This window comes from Eretmochelys imbricata, chromosome 18 (genome assembly GCF_965152235.1).
Source record: "Eretmochelys imbricata isolate rEreImb1 chromosome 18, rEreImb1.hap1, whole genome shotgun sequence".
NCBI lineage: Eukaryota > Metazoa > Chordata > Testudines > Cheloniidae > Eretmochelys > Eretmochelys imbricata.
Window position 1 is genome coordinate 782,587 of NC_135589.1, and position 15,771 is coordinate 798,357.

General features: G+C 51.3%; 1 protein-coding gene across 2 annotated transcripts in view; it reads right to left on the reverse strand.

The window, feature by feature from the left end:
* Positions 1-15,423, reverse strand: part of ECE1 (endothelin converting enzyme 1) — a 119,061-nt gene extending 103,638 nt beyond the window's left edge. Inside the window, exon 1 of one of the 2 annotated variants that reach the window (XM_077837228.1) lies at positions 15,307-15,423. In XM_077837228.1, the coding sequence (XP_077693354.1) occupies positions 15,307-15,309 (3 nt within the window). In that variant the 5' untranslated portion in view covers positions 15,310-15,423. Of the gene's footprint in view, positions 1-4,646; positions 4,777-15,306 lie in introns of those variants that run through there. The other variant, XM_077837229.1, reaches the window with a different exon arrangement.
* Between the last annotated feature and the right edge of the window lie 348 nt (positions 15,424-15,771).

Here is a 15,771-nt window from a genome sequence, read left to right on the forward strand (position 1 = left end):
CTCTTTTGAAAGACGCTGTGCAGGACTTAATAATTGGATCCCAGAAGGGGAGTGTTTTGAATATCTGGACTGTGTGGCCCCGAGCAAAGGGGAAACTAAGGCAGGCCCCAGCAGAGCCACACTAGCCTGAAGGTGGCGCTACAGGGCACACATGCCCTTTGATAGAAAGGTTCTAAGCTCTCCAGGGAAGCAGAGCGAAGGACAGAGCGGCTTTGGGCTAATACTGTTTTCCTTATTCTAACAGAGTTCCTAGTTCAGTGATAGAAGAAAGCAGCTCTTCATGTGATTCTTTACCATTGTCCTGGCATAGATGTAAGAAGCAGGGGACATACTCTCCCAGATGCAGATTCCCCTCCCCTGGCACAAGGGGCAGGAGATGCCTTGAACTTTGCCTTGTGGAGCTTCCTGATCATCACTTCATGGAGCAATGGGGAGAGCTGCTCCCCTTGCAGGCCCCTAGGCTAGCAGATCTCCTGCTGGGCTGTAAGGAGAGCACATGCCACCTTCCGCATAGTAACCCTTCCTCTGCCACAGGCAGACACACTCTCTCCTGGAGGGGAGGCTGTGGCTGCTAATGCCTCTTGAGGCAGCAAATCCAGTTTCTTGCCGGAAATCAGTAAGGTGTAAAGGGGAGCAAAGTCCAAGAGCAGTCACTACCAGAGCCATCCCTAGGGTACGGCGAATCAGGGCGACCGCTCTGGGCCCCACTGGCCAGCGCGACTGGCTGGTGTGCATGGGCGGTGCGTGAACCCAGCCCCACCCCTTCTGCATGTCCCAGAACCCATGGTCCCCCACCACTGCCACTGGCCCCCGCCCCAGGCTGGCTAGTGCCCGCACCCCCACCCCCCAAGTGCCAGAAGGGAGAGCGGCATGGCCCAGCCCCCTGGAGCCCAGCGGCACTGCTGAAGCAGGGCCCTGGGGTGGCAGAGTGCGGACAGGGCCACACCTGGCTGTCTGGAGAAGTACTGCCTCCCTCAGCCTTTCTTATCCGCCGCCCAGCAGGGTCGGTTCCAGAAGTGACGGATTAGTCACTTCTGCCCCAGGCTCCGCCCCCCGCCCCCAAGAATGGCCCTGGTCACTGCCCCTCCCAGAAAGAGAGGGAGTTGAGAAGTAGGGCTAGACCCAGGGTCTCCAACTCCCAGCTGGCTACCCTAACTACTGGACTACAGTGTCAGGCTCACATTCACTCGCTTTGGCCCAGTAATTAGTTAAACATTTAGTCACAGTGGAAGAATCATTGGGCCAGAGAGAGGGAGAATGGGTCTGTAGTCAGTCACTAGGGCACCCACCTAGGGGGCAGCAGACCCTGGGTCCAGGCCCCCGGTCCAACTGCTCGTTCATTATTTATCCAGAGTGGGACAGCTTCAGCAGGAGAGAGTGAGGGAGCCCCAGAGCAGAATATCCCAGACCCAAGTAGTTCTGAGCTTGCACCTGAGAGGAGTGGGAGACCTCTATTCAAACGCCTTCTCTCCCTCAGACAGAACGGGGAACTGAACCCGAGGCTCCCACATTTCCTTCCTTAGAAGTTTTCAAGGTCAGGCTTGACAAAGCCCTGGCTGAGATGATTTAGTTGGGGATCGGTCCTGCTTTGAGCAGGGGGTTGGACTAGATGACCTCCTGAGGTCCCTTCCAACCCCGATATTCTATGATTCTATGATATGAAATCAGTCTTTGGAAATAGTTATTTAATGTAGCTCTAATTCTCTCTTCCCCTTCAGGGTTTCCTTTGAAATATTGAAAGGCCAAAGGGGAGCAGCTTCCCTACCACAGGCTCTCTGCTGCTCTGTGGCATCAGAGGGGGGCAGAACAGAGGACTGCAGCGAGAGGTCAGGCTAAAGAATGACGAGGTCACAGTCCTTGCTCCCAGGCAAAGACTCCAAAGAAGAATTCAGTGGCTGCATGACAAAGCTAGCCAAAAAAGAATCACCCAAACAGGCCCACAAGCTGTAGGACGTTCATTGGCAGATCATGCTTACAGAAGGAAGTTCTTCTTTTAAGCAATTTCAGGATGCTAAAGGAAGGGACCGTGCCCTAGACCAGGGGGGTGACATTTTCATAAAAAGGACCACATCTTAAAGAGAGAATGTCCTGTGTCTCCCTTATCTGTTATCATCAGTGGGGCCTAGTTCCCCTTCTGTTTGAGGTAGCCTGGCCCTGTTTCCCTCCTGTTTACTGTTGCACAATATCCTTGTCTGATGGCAGTAATTGACAACATGGAAGAGTAAAGTAAGGAGATATTTTTAGCTTCTCTTAATGCAATTTAGCAGGTGGAAAAAAGGAAGGAACCATGTGGCAGCCAGCTCTCCACAGACCATCAAGTGCCCGCAGACCACAGTTTGAGAACTGCTGCGATAGGAAAGAAGAGCAATCGGTCTAAGACACATTGCTTTTCACTTAATGTCAGGTTTCAGAGTAGCAGCCGTGTTAGTCTGTATTTGCAAAAAGAAAAGGAGTACTTGTGGCACCTTAGAGATAAATTGGTTAGTCTCTAAGGTGCCACTAGTACTCCTTTTCTTTTTTCCAGTTCATGACATTCTGCAGAATAAGATCCACCCTGCAGTTGCAGCTGGATACAGTCCCCTTTGTTTTCGTTCCTAACAGTGGACTATTCGCTGCCATGCCGGGCCCCAGAGGAGGCTGCCTTTCAGCAGTACATGAAGCGGCTTATTAGTGTCTTTCCTTTCCTGGAAGAGCTGCTGTTTCACAGAGTAGCAATTCGTGGGTAAATGGTTTTTGGTGTGCATTGGGTTTCTTTAGGACAAGTGGAACTATAGAAATCCAAGATTACTACTCCCATTGTCATCACTCCCAAATTATAAAACCATCCCATTCCAGTACTGGGGAGCCCTAGCCTAAAGCCAATGGGACAAATTCATCCCAGATGTAACTGCACTGACTTCACTAGAATAACATCAAGGATAAGCCACCTTGGAGCCACTTTTACAGACTCTGAGCCTTGGTTTACACTACAAACTTATGTCTGTATAACCACATTGCTCAGGGGTTTGAACAAGCAATGCAGTTATACCGACCTAACTTCCGGTGTACACAGTACTATGTTAACAGAGGGCTTCTCCCATCTACATAGCTACCGCTTCTGGGAGAGATGGCGTACCTCCACTGGTGAGAGAAGCCCCCTTGACTCTCATAGATCTACGCTTTAATGTCCACTCTGCTAGAGAATCTGCCTGCCATAGCGGGACACCTTGGACATGCAGTCAGTACAAGGGGAGCTGCCTTTGTTTAATTCTGCTCAGAGGACTCTTACGCACCAGAGCATGTTAAAACTGGGCAGCCGTTTTTCTGGTTGTTTCCACTGCAGTTGCGGATACATGCAGATAAGCTCACGCTTTCTCAAAGGGCTGCTTCCCCTTTCTCCTGTGGGGGAGTTACACTTCTGCCTTTCTGATGCTGGGCTGTTAGTCTGCAAGTAGCATCTCAAAAGACCACCATTGTACAGTGTCACTGGAACTATGGGAAGCGAGAAGCCACAGCTGATGCACACTGAACACATGGCTTCAGCAATTAGTGAATGGGGTGAAAACTAAGGCAAAGACAGGCTGGGCATTTCCTTGAGGTTTAAAAATACCCTTCCTAAAGGGCTAATCCTGCTCTTCCTCCTGCAGTGTCCAGACCCGCCCCAGAACCCAAGTGGTCCATTTTGCCTGCTCATCCATCTGGCTCCAAGGAGTTCTGGTATCTCTCTGCATTGGCATTTGTTACACACTCACCGCTGTGTTATCAGAGCACCAAACTGGGCTTATGCATCCCAAGCACAAGTACCCCAGAATGAGCCATTTCATTAAAGCACCCCATTGAATAAATGACACTGACTAGGTCCCTCAAATGCCACTTTTGGGGGACACCTAAAAGAAAGTGACCAAGGCACCCATCTGGAAGGAGACCCCCTAGCGATGCCTTCCCTGATGGAAGACCGATCAACAGGTTCTTACAGATACCTGTACACTCCCACTGACTTCACTGGCAGCACGATTTGGCCCTAAATCCCTGTGCTAAATCTGCCCAGAGCAGCTGGCTGCCTGTTGGATGATCCCTCCCAAAGCAAATCTTGACACCACCAGGGGCTAGGAAATGGATCATGTGCCTTAGCATCAGATCCCATAATCCTCACATGTGCAAAACTCCCATTGACCAGCAGCTGCTTCATTCCCATCCTTCCCACATTCCATTACTATTAACTCGGTTTATTTTGGTGGTGTCTAGCGACCAACCAAAGTCAGGGCGCCGTTGTTCTAGGCACTGCACAAACCTGCCCTGAAGAGTTCACAATCTCCATAGACGAGGCAGGCAAAGGGCAGGGGAAAGGGGTGGACATACAAGCAGTGACATAGCCCAGCACATGCCATTCAGTGACAGGGAGATTTGCCAGCAAGAGGGATGTGTGTGCTCAGCCCCATCCTTCCAATCAGATGATAATCCCACCATATAACTGCACCATGGAGTCTCAGCAAATGAAACCAACCAGACTGGACAATGCCAGGCCCCCTGGAGGAAACCCCTTTCACCAGACAGAAGCAACTACACTGCTAACCCAGTGTCCCCTAGGCACCAGACCCTCTTCCCCAGACGATTTTTTTAAAAGGTTAAAAACAAGAACAATTCCGTGAAGTCAGAAGCTGACTTACCTCTTGCCAATTCAGCCTGGAGGCAGCAGCAACGGCCTGGGATGATTCTTTTAGATGGAAAAGAGTCCCAGGAGACTCTTTAAAAGAACTCTCGTCGAATACTGGGGGAAGCACCAGACCTCAGAGGACTGTGCAGCGTGTATATGCGAGCCCCTGCTGAAGCTTGTGTTAACAGAGCCCAGCCCACACACTGTCAAGGTGCAGCTGCGTGAGAGCGTACGCGCACGAGAGGTTCCCTTTCACTGAATCACTTCCTCTGCTAATGATTGCCTGATATCCTCTGAAGCAGAGAGAGGATGCTGGGGGTTGGGCTGTCGAGATTGCACTTGTTTGTAAATGTTCTTCCCTTTTGGATGGTTCTGTGCATGTTGCACAGGAGCTGTGTCTGTGAGAACCCAGTACAGAGCTCAGAGCCTTCAGCACCTGGCAGGATCTCATTCTCCAGGGTGCAAAGTAAACAATATGCACCTTCCAGCTGTCTGAACAATCATACTGTAAAGTGGACTTTAAAGTGGATCCAGTGGCTAGAGTGTGCTTGGGCTTTCAGAAAGCCTTTGACAAGTGGAGTTCCCTCACCAAAGGTTCTTATGATGTGAGCTGTAGCTCACGAAAGCTCATGCTCAAATAAATTGGTTAGTCTCTAAGGTGCCACAAGTACTCCTTTTCTTTTTGCGAATACAGACTAACACGGCTGTTACTCTGAAACCTGGCAAAATAAGTTGTCATGGGATAAGAACGCAGGTCCTCATGGACCAGTAACTGGTTAAAAGATAGAAAACAAAGGGTAGGAATAAATGGTTAGTTTTCAGTGGAGAAAAATAAATAGTGGGATCACTCCAAGGCTCTATGCTATTCAACATAGTCATAAATTATCTGGAAAAAGGGTGGCAAAATTTGCAGATGATACAAAATTACTGAAAATAGTTAAGCCCAAAGCTAACTGTGAAGAGTTACAAAGGGATCTCACTGAACTAGGTGACTGAGCAACCAAATGGCAGATGAAATTCAATGAATCAATTAAAACAGATCATTTTAAAAGGCCAGGCAGCACAACGGCTAAGGCGGCTTCCCGCCTGCTCCGCTTCTGGAAGCGGCCAGCATGTCCCTGCAGCCCCTGGGGGGAACACGGGGAGGGACACATCTCCACATGCTACCCCCGCCCTGAGCTGTGGCCAATGGGAGCTGCGGGGTGGTGCCTGCAGACAGCAGCGCATGGTGACCCCTCCGGCCCCGTCTAGGAGCTGCTGCCAGAGGGGCGTGTGGGTTGCTTTCGGGAGCCACCCGAGGTACGCACTGTACCCCTCACTCTCTCCCACACCCCAAACCCCTGCCCCAGCCCAGACCCTGCGTGCAAACTCCCTCCTAGAGCCTGACACCCACACCCCCTCCTGCACCCCAACCCCCCAACCGAGAGCTTGCGCCCGAACTCCCTCCCAGAGCCCGACCCCTCCCCCCTCCCAAACTCCCTCCCAGAGCCTTAGGCAGGTGGGGAGGGAGGTGGGACTTGGACCTGTTCTGGGCACCACCAAAAATTACACAAACCTGCTGCCCCTGAACACAGTCAACCAGTGGAACTCATTGCCAGGGGATGTTGTGAAGGCCAAAAGTATAACTGGGTTAAAAAAAAAGAATTAGATAAGTTCATGGAGGTTAGGTCCATCAATGGCCATTAGCTAGTGATACAATCCCATGCTCCGGGTGTCCCTAAACCGCTAGTTGCCAGAAGCTGATACTGGACAACATGGGATGGATCACTTGATAACTGCCCTGTTCTGTTCATTCCCTCTGAAGCACCTGGCACTGACCATTGTTGGAAGACAGGACACGGGACTAGATGGGCCATTGGTTTTTCCCAGTATAGCCGTTCTTACGTAAGGGGAAGAAATGGATTGTGCCACTTTTTGCTTCTTTATGGCATATAAAAGCTCCTTGGAAGACTGAAACAAACCAATTGTTTGTTTTTTGGTCTCCATGAAGAAAATGGAAAATCAGGTCTTGTTTAGCCTAGAAGAATCTGTGGTGGCTAGAGAACTAGTGAAATATGTTGTTTTGTTCATATCTATTTAACTCCAACTCTAATTAACACATAGGATAAATTCCGTATCTGCCATTGTTATTTGCAATGGTGTTGTAGCCATGTTTCTCCCAGGATAGGAGAGATACAAAGTGGGTGAGGTAACTTTTGTTATTGGACAAGCTTCTGTTGGTGAAAGAGACAAGCTTTTGAGCTCCACAAAGCTCTTCTACAGGTCTGGAAAAGGTAACCCAGTGTATCACAGCTAAATACAAGGTGGGAGACATTGTTAAGCATCAGGGTTCAGAGTAGCAGCCATGTTAGTCTGTATCTGCAAAAAGAAAAGGAGTACTTGTGGCACCTTAGAAACTAAAATTTATTTGAGCATAAGCTTTCGTGGGCTACAGCTCACTTCATCGGATGCATACAATGGAAAATACAGTAGGACGATTTTAAATACACAGAGAACATGAAACAATGGGTGTTACCATTCACACTATAAGGAGAGTGGTCAGTTAAGGTGAGCTATTATCAGCAGGAGAGAAAAAAACCTTTTGTAGTGATAATCAAGATGGGCCATTTCCAGCAGTTGACAAGAACATGTGAGGAACAAACAGTGTGTGTGTGTGGGGGGGGAATAAACATGGGGAAATAGTTTTACTTTGTGTAATGACACATCCACTCCTAGTCTTTATTCAAGCCTAATTTAATGGTGTCCAGTTTGCAAATTAATTCCAATTCAGCAGTCTCTCATTGGAGTCTGTTTTTGAAGTTGTTGTTTTTCCCCCCTTCTCTCCTGCTGGTAATAGCTCACCTTACCTGATCACTCTCGTTACAGTGTGTACGGTAACACCCATTGTTTCATGTTCTCTGTGTATATAAAATCTCCCCACTGTATTTTCCACTGCATTCATCCGATGAAGTGGGCTGTAGCTCACGAAAGCTTATGCTCAAATAAATTTGTTAGTCTCTAAGGTGCCACAAGTACTCCTGTTCTTTTTGAGGAGTCTGGTTGTCGCAGTTTGCCTTGTTATGAAGGAGGTCAGGCTAGCTGATCACAGTGGTCCCTTCTGGCCTCAGAACTATGGAGTTTTGGGTCCCCATGCCCAACCTGAGACCATGAAAAGCTGGCCCCTTTAACATATCTTGATTTCAATGAGCGTTAGGACCCTAAAGACCTCCGAAGATCTGAGCCTTGGGCTGTGTCTCCAGAAACCCCACAGAACTTCTGCTCAGATTCCAGTCAGATTCACCAGCCTGGGCCTCTCCTCTGAAGTTTCCCCGAGAGCTGTGTAGAGCATGGAGTGGCTAAAAGCAGAGGGAAATGCTGACCTTGTGGTGTTTACACATTGTTATTTCTCCTACCACCTCCTCCTCCTGGCTAGAGCACTGCGATCTTGGCACACCTTTGGCTGCCTGCAGCGCCCACATGTTTACAATCATGTGTATGTAGCAAGTGTATGAGGTGGATCCAAAACATTCCCTGGAGCAGGTGATGAGCAAATGATTCCATTCTTAAAAACAGCAAGACATGTGGGAGCTGGTTCGTTCAGCAAACCCAGGATTTCTAAAACACAGAGCATGCGGCATACGGTCATCCTAGACCAGTACTCTGCCACGCTTTCAAGGCCAGAGCCTGCTCTCAGTTACACAGTAGAAAATCTGGAGTGACTCTGCCAAAGCCTATGGAGTTATTCTGAATCCAACCCCATATGGGAGTCAGCAAGGAAGAATGGTCTGGTAAGTTAAAGCACTGGAGTCCAGCTTGGATTTCAGACTCCCTGCAAGACATGAGGCAAGTCACTTAACATCTCTGGGCCTCAGTTCTTCAGCTGTAAATGGGGATCACAATATTCTTTTCTCCCACCCCTTTGGCTTGTCTATTTATAGTCCACGAGCTCTTCAGGGCAGGGGCTGCCTCACTCTGGGTTTGTGACCCGCCCCCCCCGCCACACACACACACACAAAATGAAACCCTGATCTTTAGTTGGGACCTCTAGGTGCTGCTGAGATACAAATAAGATTCTGCCCTTGGTGTGCTGGAAACCAGTGCAGAATGGGGGGGTATTAGAGTCTGATTCTGCTATCAGCTCTAAACCTGCACTGGTGCAAAGTGGTTGATAAAGGCCCTATCAGCGTGCAACCACCATTGATTTCCATGAAGTTACTCCTGATTTACAAGGACATAAATGGGAAGAAAAATCAACCCTGTGACTTTGCATTCATTCATTTTTAACTATGCAGCACTTTCTCTGGTTTTGCAGCTATACATCAAATTCCAAAGTCATTCTACTTCCCTCTCCCATCTTGGGATCCTACATCCAAATACCACAATTATGTGGGTGTTTGTGCATGCGGCCTCACTTTCACTTCTCCTCCCAACCTCAGTTTACTCATCTGTACGAGTTTGTGGGGCACATGCATTGTGGGGCTCAAATTATTAATGTTTGAAGAGCACTTTGAGAGCCACTAATGAAAGAGGATAAATAGAGGGCTATTACTGTACTGTAATAACAATGTAAAGCAAATACCACCTTGATTTCTTTAGTGCCCAAAGCTATTCTTGGTTTATAGATTTGTGCCTTTAGTCTTCCGTTTGTTCTAGGCTCTAGTAGCCTTGGCTTAATCATCTCTTCTTCCTATCTCATGAACCTCCCAAATCTTCTACCCCAAATCTTTTCTAACCCCACACTTGCCCTTCCTCCTAGCCATTCACTTCTTTTTAAAATTTAACTAAAGCCCGTCCTTTTCCCTTTCGCTTACCATTAGCCCTGCATTAACAAAGGAAGCTATATTTAAATGAAAGTACTGCACTGAACTCCTCTCTCCTTTAGTGGGCTTGCTCTGGCTGAGCAAAGAACTGATAAGTAATCCACAATAGGGAGGAGTGGAAGGAAAATGAATTATGTGAGGTTGTCATGCACCAGGGAAACATGTTTGTGGCACCCCAACTGGAGTGGGGTGCTCAGACCTGTTTAAGTGTGCGCCTATGTTGCCTCTTAGTGGCTGCAATCCACAGTCTATATACCTTAATATTACCACCACTCAAATAAAATCTCTTTTAGCATAAGTGCTAGAGGAGGGATTCTCAAACTGGGGTTCAGGACCCCTCAGGGGGTCGAGAAGTTATTACATGGGGGGTCGTGAGCTGTCAGCCTCCACCCCAAACCCTGCTTTGCCTCCAGCATTTATAATGGTGATAAATATATTTTAAAGCATTTTTAATTTTAAGGGGGGGGGGTCACACTCCATGGCTTGCTATGTGAAAGGGGCCACTAGTACAAAAGTTTGAGAACCACTGTGCTAGACGTTTGTGCTCTGGAAGAAAAGCCTCTGAGTTCTATGTATGCTGCTGTATATGACCCAGTTAGCTAGTGAGCAGTGTCTGTTGTTTGAAACCACTGATTTAGTAAAGGAATGGACTATGGACCAAGTTAAGCAAGTATGAACTAGAAAAGGGGTCTCAAACACGTGGCCCAGGCGCCGACTCCACCGGCAGCCAAGCTCCCCTCACCCCTCCCTGCCCGAGGGTGCCACGTCCCTGCTCCTCTGCCTACCTCCCAGCGCTTCCTGCCACCACACAGCTGTTTGGTAGTGCTCAGGACTTTCCAGGAGGGAGGGGGAGGAGTGGGGACACGGGCGTGCTCAGGGGAGGAGGTGGAGAAGAGGCGGGGCCGGGGCGGGGATTCATGGACTAGATGAGCAGTCAGAGGTATGAAGTTCAACATGTAGGATTCTTTGCTGTGAGTAGTTGGGAAGAATGTTTGTTAAAAGTGGCAACATATTTTGTATGAATAGTTACTTTAAAAAGTTCCTGCCATTACAGCTATGTTGATAGACTGTTACTGTAGATCATCATCAGTGTTACTGACCACATAATAAAATATAAACACCTGTAACTATTCCTTAAAACCCCTCTTCACATTACAGTTTTAAAAAAGTTAATACATTGACTTTTAATAGCATACTATATTACTCTTCATTTTTTAACTATACTTTTATATCGTTGTATGAAAAGGTGTCAGTGATGCAGCCCTCGGGCCAATGTACTAGTCCTCATGTGGCCCTCATGGTGATTTGAGTTCGAGATCCCTGAACTAGAAGATCAAAGGCCAAGAACAAACATTTGTGCTGGACAACATTCCATGGGAGGGTCTATGTGAGCAGAGAAAGCCCAGTCCCCATCCCATGAGAGAGTAACCGATGTCACAGGACCAGCGGGCCTGCTTCTCACCCCGCATCAGAGTTAGTCCATTGATTTCAGAGGAGCCGCTCTGCACTTGCACCAGGGACGTGAAAACAAACTCAGGCCCCGAGCATCCAAGTTTCTTTCTCTACTTAGAACTGGGGTGGGAGGCTGCAGGCAATTAAAACATAGTTCCAGTTAGCTTTTTAAAGTCCTACAGCCCTGGCTGTTTTGCCAAACACAGAGTCCTAAAAAGTCTGATAATCTCCATGGCTCCCCATTTGTGGGGGCCCTGCCACACGTCAGCCCAGCTTATGAAACAATGTGCAAATGTCATTTATTGGGAGTTTGCTGATGTTGGAACAGCCTGTTCCACCCTGGTTCTGCTGGGAAACATGAGCAATTTAATTATCAACTGGAAACATGGGCCTGAGGAAGCCAGGAAGCCCAGCCGACTCCACCCCCATCTTCCAAATGAGCCATTAGGGCCCTGGCTTTCTCATCCTCCCAATGCTTGTTCAATCGGCCTGGATTGTTGCATTGGGAAGCTTATTCCAACTAAGCCACTTAAATGCTTCAGCTTCCTTAGAGACGGGGGACAAATATTGCTTTCTCTTGTACCCACTACATTCCTGCTGAGCTACCAGCAGAAGCTTAGATCTTAAAAGATCGTCATCTCCCCAACATAGTGGAAGAGGGAGTGTGGTCCAGTGGTTAGAATGGGCAATGGGTGAGTCAGGACTCCTGGGTTCCATTCTTGGCACTGTCACCGAGTCGCTGCGTGAACTTTGACAAGTCACTTAACTGCTCAGTGCCTCAGTTTACTCATCTGTACGAGTTGGGGGGGGGGGGAGGGAAGTGTGTTGTGAGGCTTAAATTATGAAATGTTAGAAGAGCACTTTGAGAGCCACTGATGAAAGATCAATAAATAGGGGACTATTATTGTACTGTAATAACAGGGTAAAGCAAATACCACCTTGATTTCTTTAGTGCCCCAAACTATTCTTGGTTTATAGATTTCGGCGTTTAGTCTTCTGTTTGATCTAGGCTCTGGTAGCCTTGGCTTAATCATCTCTTCTTCCTATCTCATGAACCTCCCAAATCTTCTCTCCCAAAGGGCCCAGAGTGGTGTGACTCTTTAGTGACTCACCCTCTAGTCCCTGCCCCATTTGAGTTGCCATCTGCTGAACCTTTCCATCAACACAAGCACTGTCAACCATTAAGCTAACGGGATTCAGAACAATGTAGTGACTTCCAGTTGCCCTCAGTTAACGTAGCCCTTCTGCAGGGTGCAGATCATCCCCCACCACAACCCAGGATGGGTTATTTGTTCAGATCAAACAGCTGCTGACAGTCTTAGCTATCAAAATCCCCATTGCTTAATGTTAAATGTTTGTAGCTTAGAAGGGCTATCAAGGGGTGTGTCAACAAACTGCATCACCAACAGCCTGTTTATTCCTTTGGGGCTCACTGCTGGGCGCCTCCCATCAGTCTCTGCTGTTTTCACTTTACACATCTCCTCTGTCCCAGCCAGATAATTTGGATAAGGAGCTTCTCTGCTTGCATATTACAGAGGCACTCAGATGTTTCAGTGATGAGGGCTATGAAAACCTACACTCAAAACCTGCTTTAAAGGGCTAAAACCTGAGATCCTGACACAGTTCCTGACTAGGCCAGACTCCTATCAACATCAGATAGAGCTGTGCTTGAGTAAACAACATCGCACCTGTAACACAGACTGAACCTGGGGACCTCGGAATCTAAAAGCATGAGCCTCTGCTAACTACCGCTGCAGCAGACTTATCAACCTCTCCATGGGACCCAGCCACCACTCAACAGCAAAGGAAAGTTTCAGTGCAGTTTAGGCTACACACTGCAAGCCTCATGCTTGGACTGAAATTCACACTTACAAGAAAATTGTTCCGGGGGGTAAGGGGGGTAGGAATACCTTTGCTCTCAGAAGCCTTCAGTGTACCACAGACCCCTCTATTGGGTACGCTAATGTAGTATGTGCTGTTTCAACTTATGTTCACTGCCTCTTGTTAATTCCTCCCCAATGTCCGATTAGTTAGGTCCTATCCCTTTAGTGATTCTTGTTCTGTTCCATGGCGCACACACACATGGAGAAGTTAGATAAAACATAGAATACTCTTACTAGAAAGTTGTAACATAACACTACTGTATTTCTTACAATTCAGAAGAACAACCACCAAGAACCCAAAACACAGGGAGAGAAAAAACAGACTGCTCCCTAAGGAACCACAGCACAACTCATCCCACTTTTCAGGCTTTTTTCAGACTGACTGTTGCAGTGCTCCCAGACACTTCTCCACAGAGTCACCTAGCCTACAAACAGGACCAGAACCTCACCCCCATCCCGCCTCCCCGCATTCTTAAAGCGATACCTTTCTATGCCAACACAGACCTCAATATACCATAATGCTGTAACTAGTTACATGTCTAGGTATTTCCCGCTCTTCTCTGATTCATGGCCTCAGCCTCCTTCCACGCAGACTGTGGCTCCTCAGCTTAGTCCCCTGCTGACCTCTTTCCAGTTTTAAGGTCAGCATGGTTGCCAAATGCTGCTGCTGAACATGCGCTCCCTAGCTAAGAGCTTCTGGGTGGGCTGCACTGAGTTCAGGTCTGGGTGAGATGAGGCAGCCATCCAGCCCCTGTTCTGGAAGGTTGATGGCTTTGTGTGTGTCCCTCTCCTTAATCCAAGGCACTAAGATTTTGCATTTTCCTATCATCTCTGTGCTCACAGGCAGCCTCACAGCACTGACTTTACTCTCAGGGCTCTGATTCGGCCTGCTCTGGGCTCAGTGTAAAACCTGAGACAGATTCCTTGAAGGGCAGAATCCTCAGTGTTTATTCCAAAGTCCTGCTCAGGAATCTGGAACAGAGAAGTCCAGCCAAGACATTACAAGTGGCTATAACATGGAGAGTGGAGTTTATGGTGGGATACATGGGAAGGTCCTAGATGATGGAGAGCACCTCCGTGCAAAACATGGGCTGTTCAGGCTCCCAAGTGGCACAGATATTGGCCAGACGACGTCTCTTAAGATATTCCTAATGCACCCCTCACCATGCTATCTGGACACCCCATCAGGTTGCCTTAGCAGTCACTTTCTCTTCATTCTCTCCTGTTCCCAAACGGGGCCACTGCTAGATGTCACCTCGCCCCAGATCCCACTTGCTACTTTGGACCCGCCACTGCCTGAAGTTTCTTGGCCTCTAGATGTTCTTACCACATGGGAATCTGCCCGTGCTCGGTTAGTCTTTAAGGTGCCACGGGACTCCTTGTTGTTTTTGTGGCTACAGATAAACACAGCTACACCCTGATGCTTGTCCATGCTGTCACCTGCTCCCAGCCACCCCTGCACACACCCGCCCCCCAACAGACCCACGCCGCCGTAGCGCAGAGGCACAGAATTACCTCAGCCCTGTCGTGCCTGTTCCGGGGCGCCCCCCACACGGCCCATCAATCCCCACACCCCGGCGCCCCCCACACGGCCCATCAATCCCCACACCCCGGCGCCCCCCACACGGCCCATCAATCCCCACACCCCGGCGCCCCCTCCGGCCCCCCACACGGCCCATCAATCCCCACACCCCGGCGCCCCCCACACGGCCCCCCACACGGCCCATGAATCCCCACACCCCGGCGCCCCCTCCGGCCCCCCACACGGCCCATCAATCCCCACACCCCGGCGCCCCCTCCGGCCCCCCACACGGCCCATCAATCCCCACACCCCCGGCGCCCCCTCCGGCCCCCCACACGGCCCATCAATCCCCACACCCCCGGCGCCCCCTCCGGCCCCCCACACGGCCCATCAATCCCCACACCCCGGCGCCCCCCCCCACGGCCCATCAATCCCCACACCCCGGCGCCCCCTCCGGCCCCCCCCACGGCCCATCAATCCCCACACCCCGGCGCCCCCTCCGGCCCCCCCCACGGCCCATCAATCCCCACACCCCGGCGCCCCCTCCGGCCCCCCCCACGGCCCATCAATCCCCACACCCCGGCGCCCCCTCCGGCCCCCCCCACGGCCCATCAATCCCCACACCCCGGCGCCCCCTCCGGCCCCCCCCACGGCCCATCAATCCCCACACCCCGGCGCCCCCTCCGGCCCCCCCCACGGCCCATCAATCCCCACACCCCGGCGCCCCCCCCACGGCCCATCAATCCCCACACCCCGGCGCCCCCCACACGGCCCATCAATCCCCACACCCCGGCGCCCCCCACACGGCCCATCAATCCCCACACCCCGGCGCCCCCCACACGGCCCATCAATCCCCACACCCCGGCGCCCCCCACACGGCCCATCAATCCCCACACCCCGGCGCCCCCTCCGGCCCCCCTGGCCTGTCACGTGGCGGTGCGAGCGTCCGCAGCCCAGCGGCCCCCGCGGGCAGAGCCCGGGGTCAACGCCCGCAACCGCCCGCGAGCCGCCACTCACCATGTCGAGCCTGCAGCCGCTCTCTTCCCGGCAGCGGGCGGCGGGCTGGGCTCGGCGCCGCGCTGGACGGGGCCGGGGCCGGTCGGGGGCTGGGCTGGGCTGGGCTGGCCGGGCTCGGGGCTCGGGGCTCTGGGCTCCGGGCTCCGCACTGGGGGGCTCGGGGCGGGCTCTGGGCGGGGCGGGGTGGGGCTGGTCGGGGTCCGGGCTCGGGGCTCCGCACTGGCCGGGCTCGGGGCGGGCTCTGGGCTCGGGCGGGGCGGGGTGGGGCTGGCCGGGGTCCGGGCTCGGGGCTCCGCACTGGCCGGGCTCGGGGCGGGGCTGGCCGGGATCCGGGCTCGGGGCTCCGCTCTGGGCTCGGGCTGGGCGGGGCTGGCCGGGCTCGGGGCTCCGCACTGGCCGGGCTCGGGGCGGGGCGGGGCGGGGCGGGGCGGGGCTGGCTGGGATCCGGGCTCGGGGCTCCGCTCT